At 41.6% G+C, this 13,880-nt stretch overlaps 1 protein-coding gene across 1 annotated transcript in view; it reads left to right on the top strand.

Moving 5' to 3' along the window:
* LOC121873437 (protein lin-28 homolog) overlaps positions 1–10,460 on the top strand; it is a 37,216-nt gene extending 26,756 nt beyond the window's left edge. Inside the window, exons 3-5 of the mRNA XM_042377016.1 lie at positions 8,190–8,362; positions 9,234–9,363; positions 10,410–10,460. Coding sequence (XP_042232950.1) covers positions 8,190–8,362; positions 9,234–9,363; positions 10,410–10,460 — 354 coding nt within the window. The remainder of the gene's footprint in view (positions 1–8,189; positions 8,363–9,233; positions 9,364–10,409) is intronic.
* Positions 10,461–13,880: the final 3,420 nt, after the last annotated feature.

Below are 13,880 nucleotides of genomic sequence, written 5' to 3'. Positions count from 1 at the left end.
GTTAGGTTTTTTAACGCATTATACATAAACTTCCATTTGTTTTAAGAGAAATATTTAATAGTTTTCGATGTATGTATGACCTTGCTATTGTAGTGTGGGAATAAGTAGGTTTTTTTCCCAACTAACCGCAGAAAAACTGTCACGCAGTGTGTGTGTGTGTGTGTGTGTGTGTGTGTGTGTTGTTGTTGTTGTTGTTGTTGCTAGACACTATGACACAATGGACGAAGGATTTTGACAACCCGACCAAGACAACAGGAGTCACAGTGCTCATTCTCACATCCCTCGGCCCCCACCTTGCTGACAGCTTCTGTAGCGAGTGTACATGTAACCAACTCTCCACTCTGCCTTCTGCTAAACTAAGTACACGAAGGTTGACAGTGGTTAATATACCAAGACCCAACTAATCACTCACACACCAGTGCTGTACTATGATGACCCTAAACTGAAAGAACTTTAGTGCATAGCCAGGTATTTAGCGAACCTCAAATGCTTAAGCTATTTTGAATAGATCTTGCTGATAACAGTTGAGTCACGTCTTGAGCTACACCTTGTTCTAGACAAGACATCTGTGGAGAGACGTTATCATATTAGCTTCATGTTTAGAGTGGAGGACTGTGGTCGCCAACACTAAGGACATAACTCTGATTGATTACGGTAAACAACACGGCGAGTTTGATGCTCCCATGTGGAGTGTGGAAGCTTGTTGCTGTCCCCGCCAGGGAGAGATATAACGCCCCCTGGCGAGGACGGCATCACATAATATCCGAGGCTGTCCCAGGATCACTACAGCACTTAACAACTAGGACTACCTAAAGACAGAATAACTGAAGTCGACTTTCCATGACAATTCCGAGGCTGGAGTGTGGTGATGTAGATAACATTGTGTCCAACATACCGCTGAAATATATGAGTCAAAAATGTGGTAAATCAGTGTAAATGGATCATAATTACTGTACAGGTATACGCATATGAAGATGTTTGGACCAGACAACCTTTACATGAGTGAGACACACCAACACTTGACTGCCACACACAGGCTTATCATCGCTGACGCCTTATCCTTAGCCCTACTTGTTCTTAAAGCCTTGTCACACACTTATCTGAAGCCAGACACAAATATGCTACTGCTGTGGATCTCCTCCCAAACACCTCAGTCACCATTACAGGATTAATACTTTGTTAAACTCGCATCTAACAACAAAGACACTGTTAAGTATAATCCAGGACTGTCAAACAAAATCCTAAAAAGAACTTGTAAGTGAATTCAAAGCAAACAAATATACAAGTTATTAGTCGATCTATTGTTTACCATGATGAGATGTGTCAAGTAAACTATGTATTGTTTACTCGTATGGAGCAAGTGACTAGATCAGTAGACGACAAGATGTGATCACTGCAAGACGAGGGTTAAGATATAAGGCCGTCTGGCAGCATGTTCCTCACGTTTAGACACACACACACACACCTTGTTAGCGATGGTCAGATAACTGATGTATTAAGACCATATATATCCACAGTGAGCACCAAGTAGCCTATATAAGTCAAGGCCCATATAAAGACCTCATCAAACTGACCAATGAGTTATGGCAGAGATGATTTATGAGGTGTATGATACACTAGTATTTGTCCATTACTCAAACTCACCAGCCCCCATCAGCCCCATTCCACAGGTTTTTTCACTCTAAGCTCTTTATATCATCAGCCCCCAACATCACCCACCCCTTACATCCCAAGCCCCACACACCCACAGCCCCCTATACCCGCCCGCCCCCCTTCTCTAGGTCCTCAAGCCCCCCTCCCCTCCACAGCCGCCGCCCCCTGATGCGACAATTGTGAATGCATCCGTTGTAAAGCCAAAAAAGTGTATTAGCCCAACTTATGCAGCCGGGACGCGTGTGCTGGGCGCGGGATTTAAATATACTCCCTTACTTGATCATTGTGTTTATTTTTTGTGACGAGAGAATCACTGGGATGGCGCCGCCCACCAGAGGGGGACGGATTAAAAAATAAATATATAAAAAAACTGATTTTAGGCTTAGGGGCTCTCAGGTTTGTATCAGTAATGACTGTTGCTTGTACTGTGAGCTCCCCACACACTGTGAGCTCCCCACACACTGTGAGCTCCCCACACACTGTGAGCTCCCCACACACTGTGAGTTCCCCACACACCGTGAGCTCCCCACACTGTGAGTTCCCCACACACTGTGAGTTCCCTACACACTGTGAGTTCCCCACACACTGTGAGTTCCCCACACACCGTGAGCCCCACACACCGTGAGCTCCCCCACACACTGTGAGCTCCCCACACACACTGTGAGCCCCACACACCGTGAGCACCACACACCGTGAGCTCCCCACACACCGTGAGCTCCCCACACCGTGAGCTCCCCACACACTGTGAGCCCCCACACCGTGAGACACTGTGAGCTCCCCACACACCGTTCCCTACACACTGTGTGCTCCCCACACACCGTGAGCTCCCCACACACTGTGAGCTACCCACACACTGTGAACTCCCACACACTGTGAGCTCCCCAAACACTGTGTGCTCCCACACACTGTGAGCTCCCACACACTGTGAGCTCCCACACACTGTGAGCTCCCAAACACTGTGAGCTCCCCACACACTGTGCTCCTACACAGTGTGCTCCTACACACTGTGAGCTCCCCCACACACTGTGCTCCCCACACACTGTGTGCCCCCACACACTGTGTGCTCCCCTACACACCCCCCACACACTGTGTGTGCTCCCCACACACTGTGAGCCCCCACACAGTGTGTGCTCCCCACACACTGTGTGTGTGCTCCCCACACACTGTGAGCTCCCCCACACAGTGTGTGCTCCCCCCACACACTGTGTGCTCCCTACACACTGTGTGCCCCACACACTGTGAGCTCCCCACACACTGTGAGTTCCCCACACACTGTGAGCTCCCCACACACTGTGAGTTCCCCACACACTGTGAGCTCCCCACACACTGTGAGTTCCCCACACACTGTGAGCTCCCCACACACTGTGAGTTCCCCACACACTGTGAGCTCCCCACACACTGTGAGTTCCCCACACACTGTGTGCTCCCTACACACTGTGTGCTCCCTACACACTGTGTGCTCCCTACACACTGTGTGCTCCCTACACACTGTGTGCGAGAGTGGGGGTGAGGTTCAATGTGTGGCCGTGTATATAACCATCAGGATCTTGTGTCCTGTACTCCTGAAGTTTTTACTCTCAGTTCATTTCTGAACTTGTAGAATATTTTCGTTGCTATAAGATAAAACAAGTAATATATGTGCTGAGAAATAGATATAATTTAGTTATATTATTACCAACAGACCCCGTCCACCAAACGTTAACTGGCACGGTATATTATCTAATTAGTGATGACGTTACTGTAAATTTATACCGTCACCGCCGGAGACTCATGTCGTTTTCTTTATCATCCGTCAAAAAAACTCATTAGCACAACAACACCTGGCCAGTAATGACACAGTTTGCAACGAAATTATATCACGTGGCCCTTGTGTTATTGAAGGGTGTGGTGCACAGCCGTAAACCCGTGCTGGAGTTATCTTTGGACACACACGACCAGAAACAGGTGGAGGAGGTTTGCTCATCTGGACATTGACGTTAGTGTCTTGTTGAGCCATATAGGATCACCACCACCCTCACGCTAACCTAACCTAAAGCTAACTTATACTAGTCTAACTTAAATCCAACCTAACCTAAGTTAACAGTAACACTAATCTAATCTAACCTAACCTAACCTAACCTAACCTAACCTAACCTAACCTCCTCTCCAAATAGTGTAAGGGTGAAATATGCTTGGGTGAATCTCAATGTACTAAAACTATAATTTATCTCAAAACTTATGATAACTACAGTTCCCTTATGATGTTGAGGCAGCAGAAAAAACTAGATGTAGTTCGAATAAGGAAATATACACTAATACCTTATTGAACTTATCTAAACTAGGCTGAGCACTTCTGTTACCTTCACTCTTATTTCCTTCTTGTTTAATGAGTAAAGTCAACCCAGAAATCCTCCAATATTTTGTAAACGAAGCAGAAATTACGCCAATCTATGGAAGTATTATGTTTTGGGTTTTTTATCTTCGTAATAAACCTATTCAGAATGGTAGAGGCTATTAGGCTCCAGGTTGACCGTAACAATCGTTCCCTTGTTGCTACTGGGAAGAAAAAAAACGCCGTTGCTAGGGAGTGACGTCATCAGCAGTACAATGAACCTGTCAATCATTTAACGACAAAAACTAATCAAATTTCAATTCAAAATCAGCCACTGTGTATTATGATGCATGTGTGAGGTACTGACGCCACGGGTGAGCTGACGTTTGGGCCGGTTAAGTTAGGTTAGGTTACAGGATAGGTTCAATCAGTGAGGTACCGTCCTTATAACTGAGGGTTGGCGACCACAGTCCTCCCCTCTAAACGTTCTAAGGTTTAGTATGTCTCTGGGGGCTACAGTTTATAATTTAATTCATCCATCCCAGTGTCTGCCTTCCCCTGGCCCTCAACTGTGACCATTAATATTTCTGTTATTATTCCCTCATCCCTAATTATATGACCAGAGGTTAGGTTAGGTTAGGTTAGGTCCTAATCACCCTGTCCCGTGGCCCCCAAAGTCCAACACTCGACGCCATATCACTAGTAAAGAGGGCAGCCATGTTCTACCCCTTCGTCACAATGAGGGTATTAGAGTATATGCAAATGACTGATGGTGTGAGTTGCAAGAGTACCGCCCCCTGATTTACATACACCAATCAGGAGCTAGCAGGTTAGGCCATCAGCTCCGGGTTGTGTGATAAAATACTCAAATAAAACATACAATATGGATCCATCTTCCTGCCTAACCTAACCTAACCTATTCGTCTTGTAATGAGTTACATGTGGTCATTTATTTAAAGATGAAATATTATTAAAACATTGAAGAAACGTTGTGAGAGGCAGGAAAAAAAGGGACTAGTGGGGCGGGAGTGACGTCACAGGAACCTCGCACCCCTATTGGCTAACACCTGCGTGATGTAAAAAAAACTACTTCACCATTAGCATATCGCGCGTGTGGACTGTCCCTCCCTCAGCCTGTCTGCTTGTTACTACGCCACTCAGCCTTGTGTGAGTGTCGTCGGCTCTTACCTACACGTACTACTACTACCCACAAGTCTGCCTGAAATTATAGTCATCAAGCATAAGTAGACAATATTTACATCTATAATTGTGTTATACTCTGATATAATTATGTGATAGAATGGAGGGGAAAATGCTCTTGAGATGACTGATTATATGTAGATCCGCGAGGAAGGGGGGGAGGGGTGGGGGAAGGGAGAGGTGCAGGGAGGGAGGGAGTGAGGCGGGGTTTAGCGGAGCAGCATACTTTTATATACACATCTGCCAGCTGCCTGTATTGAGGGCACACGCTGGCGGGGGTAGGGGGAGCTGTGTGACGTTAGGGGGTGCTGTGTGACGTTAGGGGGTGCTGTGTGACGTTAGGGTGCTGTGTGACGTTAGGGTGCTGTGTGACGTTAAAGTGCTGTGTGACGTTAGTGTGCTTGACGTTAGGTGCCAGACTGTGTGACGTGTAGGGAGCTGTGTGACGGGAAGTGCTGTGTGACGTTAGGGGGTGCTGTGTGACGTTAGGGGTGCTGTGTGACGTTAGGGGTGCTGTGTGACGTTAGGGGGGTGCTGTGTGACGTTAGGGGAGCTGTGTGACGTTAGAGGCCTGTGTGACGTTGGGTGCTGTGTGACGTTAGGGGGCTGTGTGACGTTTTTGCTGTGTGACGTTAGGGGGAGCTGTGTGACGTTGGGGGTGCTGTTTGACGCTGGGGGGCCCTGTGTGACGTTAGAGGGGCCCTGTGTTACGTTAGGGGGGCCCTCTGGTAATGTGTATAATTCCAAGATGGCCGCCACAAAATCCACCCTGCACAGATTATTGTAAAAATATTCTTATTGGCTCCGAGTGATAAAGTGGTTTTATCTACTAAGACAATTTAATATCCATCTATTTCCTAAGCACCGATAGTCTTCTAAAAGCAATCTAAGACAATGATTCAGATAAAAGTGAATTAATCAGATCTCCATTAAGTTTGTTATTTACGACTCTAGATAGTAGTCTTATTGTTAAGTTACACTCACTGTAGAGGTGGAGTGGAACGTGGCCAACGCACACTTACGGGGCGAGTGTGTTGGTCACTAACTACAGTCCTGGGCCAACACACTCTTACGGGGCGAGTGTGTTGGTCACTAACTACAGTCCTGGGCCAACACACTCTTACGGGGCGAGTGTGTTGGTCACTACCTACAATCCTAGGCCAACACACACTCTTACGGGGCGAGTGTGTTGGTCACTACCTACAGGGCTAGGCCAACACACACTCTTACGGGGCGAGTGTGTTGGTCACTACCTACAGTCCTAGGCCAACACACACTCTTACGGGGCGAGTGTGTTGGTCACTACCTACAATCCTAGGCCAACACACACTCTTACGGGACGAGTGTGTTGGCCACTACCCCCAAAGTGCCTCAGGAAGGGTAAAATTATGGACAAGTTATTTCACGCCATTTACCTTTGTATACCCAGCAGTAATTGGAGAGCTGGGTGTTGAAGCTACTGGCACACGGTGTGTTAACTAGTGCAGCTGGTGGGTGTCAAGTTTTATCGTTAACATCAGGTCATAAAGCCATTTAACTCCGGGTGTGTGTGTGAGAGAGTGAGGCAACTTGTACATCTTAAACAAATTCGCGCCAAACTGGCCCTTAACGACTTGTCGTCCTCTAACACGAATTAATATTATCGTCAATATAATAATCTATACGAGATCAGAGTTAAATCTTTTTCAATGAGCGGCTGGGCCATGTTAGTTTGTGCTGGAAGAAGTGTTGTAAACCTCGAGGCTAAAAACAGTGGCGGCGACAAGGACTACAAACAGTATTTTATCCTTGGGTGACGAGGGAACGAGAAAATAAAAGTTGGGAAACATTCAGGAAGTAATTGTCAAAATAAGAGCGTGAAAGAGACAGGTAAATGTGGTGGGCAGCAGCAGCCTCCTCCCCGGCCCCAGATAACCAGACCGCCGGAAGTGGGCGACCAGCCGCGACTTCCGACGCTATTATCGGCACCTTAACTCCCACCCGCCCGACCCTCACCAAAACAATGTCTTCCCGTCAACGACAACTGTTATACCTTCCTTTGTATAATGATATCATAAATAATAAGACTTCCCATGTACAAATTCAAAATAATAAGAGACGATATATAATTTTCCAAACTGATAGAAGTTAACATATATATTTTCCTCGTTCATTACCTTAAAATACACAATAGAATGGCAACAGCGGTGACTCAAGCGAGGTAATTGATAAATTGAACAGAGGGACACAGAGACAGTCATCAGTGTAGGATGTACACGTCCTTTTTTATGAGACTTATCGGGGAAGCATCATGACCGCGTACAGTATTATTCCCAGGGACCCAGATATAAGTCTCACCCTCACCTTAACACTCAACAAGGGTAAAGGTCTTATTAACCTCAACGTTAAAACCTAAGTAATATAACTCATATTGTTGATTGTTTACGAGCTCAGGAAGGCGACATTCTTCTCCGGTATTTACATAACGTTAATCAATACACGTGGAGGCCAGGTACTGTGGTCCTACCATTGTTACCCACGCTGTCCCACCCACGATACTGACCCACGTTGTCCCACCCTCTATACACCCCCCATGGTCCCACCGTCCATACACCCACGTTGTTCCACCCACGATACATACCCACGTTCTCCCCACAAAACATTTACCCACACATACCCACATATACCCATGTTATACCCACACACCTCACACTGTCCCTCCCTCATTGAAAAGTAGATATTGTGAATAGGTACACTTAACTTAACCTAACTTAACTTAACCTAACTTAGTGTAACCTAACCTAATTGAGGGAATATTTTCTTATATGCTGTATTCCATATTAAGGGTTAGACACTAGTTTTCATCATCATCATTACTACCACCATCAATCATCATCACTACCATCAGCATCATCAATCATCATTACTACTACCACCATCATCATCACTACCATCATCATTACTACCACCAGCATCATCACCACTATCATCACTACCACTCTGCCCACACCATAAAGACTACAGTACAGTACATAATATATTACAGAGTGTGATCAAGATGTCTGGGTTCAGAAGCCTGGGAGAGGAGGAACAAGTGGAGTTCGAGTGTAAGGTGTCAGATAAGGGTCAGGAGGCGACGATAGTGACGGGCCCTGCTGGAGCCGAGTGCCGTGGCTCTCACAGACGACCAATGACCAAGAAACGCTTCAGAAAGATAAGGTAAAGGGCATGTGTGGTCATGCTGAGATAAGCAAATGGTCTACTGGTATTATACTAAGATAATGAAGGTATAATTAGGATGATAAATAAGGTAAGTGGGGTCATACTAAGATAATGAAGGTATAATTAGGATGATAAATGACAAGATGAATAACTGAGGGGGGGGGGTCACGTTAAGGAGTGTCATTAGGTCACATGAAGATAAGGATGAATCAATTGGGATCACGTTAAGATAAGAACTTAAGTTGGGCCACACTAAGTTATGGCGGGTAATTAGGGTCATATGGTAGTGAAGGAAACACGATTAAGAGTGTCATGCTAAGTTAATATAGGTCATAAGAGAGAGGCTGTTTACGGTCATTTCGGTAAAAGGCAATTCGGGTCACAATACCTTAAGATAGGTCACTAAAGTCTTAATAAAATACTGAAGGGAGTTTATACAAATATAAGGTCACATTAAGAGGAGGTAAGTTAAATTAAGACAAGCAGGGTCATCTGAGGTCATGTTAGGATACCAATTGTAATTTTATATACCAGTACAATATCGTACCTATTGTAACTTAGTATGATACCTGTACAGTACCTATTGTAACTTAGTATGATACCTGTACAGTACCTATTGTAACTTAGTATGATACCTGTACAGTACCTATTGTAACTTAGTATGATACCAGTACAGTACCTATTGTAACTTAGTATACCTGTACAGTACCTATTGTAACTTAGTATGATACCAGTACAGTACCTATTGTAACTTATAAACCTTGGATAATATCCTCTTGAGCACTATAACCATTTCCAAAAGCTGTGTTAGTCCCACATATTTAACATGTAACTAACAACATTAACTTATATTCCCCGATTTTAACAGATGCTACAACTGTGGTGAGTTTGCTAACCACATTGCCGCCAAGTGTACAATGGGACCTCAGCCTAAACGATGCCATTACTGTAAGAGTGAGGACCATCTTATAGCTGACTGTGCACAGCGGCCAGAAAAGGTAACTAAACACACAGGTTTCATACAATGTTAGTGTTTGTTTTATAGAGAATCTGCAGGTATTTTGGTGTTTTAATTGTCCTTAAAACAACAAAAATAAGTATCATTTTCTTATTAGTTTATATCATACTACTACAGCACTTATTAAGTCTTTCATGGCATGTGATCATATATACTATTGTCTGCATGTTTGTGATAAATATTGTATAGCAGGAGCCATTATAACTAGGTGCAGTATCTTCACCAATAGACTCACTCTCAGTCATCACCAAGATACATTATATCTGTGTACAGTGAAACCTCTATACAGGTCCACCACCGATTTTCCGGCACATTTGGTTCCAAAGCCTTGCCGGATTATCTGTTTTGCCGGACCAACCTAGGTCAGGTAATTATAATTCAACAGTACGCCTCTGACCCACTAATTATACACCTCCTGTGTCTCTAAAGCACCATGGACTGCTAGAAACTTAAATTAAACGAATATTAAATGTAAATTAAATGTGAAAAAGACATAATTTTGAGCAACATTACTGGACACACTTTGTAATCAAATGTACTGTACTACACTAGACTAAAATGTTTATCTCTTGTGCAAACTATGTGATGTTTATACTCAAATTAATCAATATCTTACAAGGATTCCAGCAATGTAAATTATATTATGCTAAGTCTAGTCTGCTACATTTTATAAGATAAAAACTTTAAGCTTAAAAGTACCTTCACCCTGGCTGGGAGGGAGGGAGGAAAGTTAAGTGCCCCTCTCATAATTCTGTCCGGACTAAAGGAGGTGCCGGACCATCAGTTCTCGGTGGTGTACCTGTATAATGGACTTATTGTTTCATATTATCCGTTAAATGTAACAAACCCTTGATATAACGACTTTCCGTATCCATATACGTACAAGGTAGTCCATTAAGTAGAGGTTCCAGTGTATTTAGCAGGGTAATTTTTCATTGTAAATCAACAAATATTATTTTTTTAAGTATATTTTTTACAGGAAATTATTGTAAATGAAGCATTAATGGTTTATATTTTTATCTTCAGAGCAGAGGAAATGATGATCCAGAGTCAGAGCTCGGGGAGACGAGAGTGTAGCCCAGGAGAGAAGATCGGGGCTGGTTATATTTAATAGGAGATACAAAACAGTATTGTATCTTATAAGGAACTGCACCTCAAGCCATGACATTTATCTAATACTGTATGTATAGTATATTACTGTCTTTATGACTGTTAATTACTACTTGATTATGGTCACATAGTTACAGGAATGAAATTGTCTCATTGAAAATTGTTGCTTATTATAAAAAGACTTTGATATGGTAATGTACGATGGCAAATGAATTGTTGCCAATACTGTTTACTCAATCAGAGTGAGGTACCGTCCTTATATCTGAGGGTTGGCGACCACAGTCCTCCACTCTAAACGTTCTCGGGCTGTTGTTAACAATGCTCTAAGGTTTTGTATCTCTCTGCTGTACACTACACAGTACTTATTCAATAAGGTTGATTTACTCAGTGAAGCACATGAGGAAGTTTGCAGCTAAAATGTTTCATAGACTAATATTTGTTTCATTAGTCTCATAAATATTATTTTTGTCCAAAATTATCGTTTTTTTTTACATACAAACAAGCTTACAGGTACAGTCTCACTTGTATTCAGGAATGAAATATGGAATTCATAAAACTAAGTATGTACCTGTACCCTGTATAGTACAGTATAAGTACTGGACATTTGATATCATAAGTTTTTCTATACAGTATTTGAAAAAAAAACAAAAATACAAAAATATTTTTCTTTTTCACTCAAATATACTGTACTGTATGTGACAATATTTATTGCATTTACAAGAAAAACAAAGGTACGTCCAGACTACTGTACAGTCCGGGTATTACATCAGAGACAACAGATTTGTTTTCCTTGTCTTCTGATATAAGAACACTGTAACCATAAACCTCCTTAAACGTGTCAACTGCTTCTATACAGAGTCTAGATATAATGTACAAAAGTACAGAAATTATGCACAATTTTATTTTTCACAATTTGTATTATCAATATGATAGATTTTCTAAATTAAACAGTAGAGTATTCATTTATTTAGGGAGAGATTTCTGTCTCTTAGAATCAACTAACTATTCTCAACTGTCCTCAAGTCTCGTTCAAATATTAAATAGTAGTCTTAAAATAATTCAAAATGGCTGCCAAATTCACATTCAACATATCAGATTATGAACAAAAATTATCTAATTGTACTGTACCAATATTTTCATAGACCACAAAATACTTCTATGTTAATATCTGGTTAAGTTTTCCTAATTTAGAATATCACAGAATACTTTTTGTTGAACTGGTTCCTTCACTTGAAAATACTGTATAGGATTTGCCACTAAAATCAAATTAACGTCATTTTTGAGCCAATATTCAGTTTCGACGGCAGGAATTAAGAATTCTCTTTATACTAAATTTCCATTAGCGGTGACAAGGTGGCATGTTGCACTGGTGAACCACAAGATCTGCCCTACCTAAACTAACCCAACCCAACCTACTAGAAACAACAAGACACGGTACTTTAAAACAGGTTTTTATCTCCAACTGCCAGACTATGAAGGCCATAGCAAATCCACGAGTTTAGGGGAACATCAACTTAAGGCAATGTTTAAGCTGGTGTTCCTTGTAGACGTTCCCTTAAGACAATACTGCAACGTTACTTTCCTTCTGACGTTGTTATGATGATGGTAATGAAAATAATGATGGGAGAATTGTTATTATGTTGGAAGATGTTGGATCATTCTCAGTGTTTACTATTGTGTTTAGGAACCATGACCATAGTGATGTTAACTCATGCCATTTACTTAGAAAACCAAAAGTTACAATTTGTATTAATTTATAGGTAAAACAAATACGGTACTGCAATAATAAAATCAAAGCGGTCTTCTATCTTAATCATATTAGGATTTATTAGCAACCCAAGACATAATACATATTGTGACAGGAAAAACATTACTTCCATCGTGAATACTTCCATGTGTTCCCCTCCCAGTCCATTATCAAGTAATTTTTTAAAACTTTTCTTCTATATCAGCCACTTGAGCAGTGTCATCTACAAACAGCAACTGACTCACCTCCCATTTGCATTCTGCATTATTCTTAACCAAACTTGCACTGCCCTAACCTAACCTAACCTCCATCACTCCTGTTTCAGATCTTGTTCAACCTTATCCATAAAAATGTTGAACAACTATTGGTCCATTATGCAATTTGGATGAAGTTCTTCTTTCACTAGGAACCAGTTGTACTCTTCCCAAAACACTAAAACTTGCTCCACTCTCCATAAAAAAGGTGTATGCAGTACTGTACTGTACTGTACTGTATTTACTGTACAATACATTGTAACTTTCAGCTTAGATCTGCCACCAAATAATTTTTACCTAGTATTTGTTCTGTCACTAAATGCTTTCTACATTTTGAGACTGAAATCCACCTAGAAAAATATCTTTGTAAATGAATTATATACAGGACAAAGGTAACTTATGTCATCATTATTAAAAAAGGAGCTTTTAAGGAGAAATTACTTGATATTGGAGAATTTTAAGAAGATACACTGTAGCATCAAACATTTTAGAAATACAGTGCTGTACTGTATCTATAATATCTAAACTGTATTTTCAATGCCAATTGTTCATTTATTGTAATGAAATTTGCTTTTAGGCTTCATATTATTTATGTAAGTTTTAGCATAATTATTAGTCACTGATAGTTTGTCACGGTGAATGAATTCCCTTCTAATACATTACCTCTACTTCCCCATTTACCGTTAGTACCAAGTGCTTTATCCTGTGGATATCTGCACCAACACATTTATACCCAGAGTTTTAATCACCCTCTTCTGTAGACGAGGGTCATTGTGTTTACAACCACAGTTTTGAGTCACAAAGGTTCAGTACAACACTCAACAGGGAAGTGTGGTGGTAAAATAAATTTATAACATTGGAATTACTTCATTTTATCTCCACACTTCCCTGTTGAGTGTTGTACTGTACCTTTATGACTCAAAACTGTGGTTGTAAACACAATGACGCCCGTCTACAGAAGAGGGTGATTAAAACTCCGGGCGTTAAGCTCAGGTTTATGCATACTGTACTCTACATGACTGCAAGCAGCCTTCTGAATAATCAAAATAATCATAAGAATAAGCAAGTTTGGCTGCATAAACTCCCAAGTTTTAAAATGTTATTAAGTAAACCAAATTATTGAAGACTTTATAAAGACATTTGCTAATACAACATCAAAAAAATTTAATATTTTCATGAAAATGTAAGAACAGCAGAAGGCCCACCCATGTGATCATCTTTTTCTTAATACACTTTGGCTAAATCCCAACAGTTGCTCACAAGCTTTTGTTAACACAAGTAACTGTCTACAGGACGGTCTTCTCTCAAGGCTTCAGAAATACAGTAATACTGTATCTCCGTTAGCCGGAATTACTCAAACCCGGAACTCTCTGATAGCCGGAATTT

This window comes from Homarus americanus, unplaced genomic scaffold (genome assembly GCF_018991925.1).
Source record: "Homarus americanus isolate GMGI-L3 unplaced genomic scaffold, GMGI_Hamer_2.0 scaffold11151, whole genome shotgun sequence".
In the NCBI taxonomy this organism is placed as follows: Eukaryota; Metazoa; Arthropoda; class Malacostraca; order Decapoda; family Nephropidae; genus Homarus; species Homarus americanus.
The sequence above is the reverse complement of the archived record's forward strand: the minus strand, read 5'-3'. Positions and strand labels throughout refer to the sequence as shown.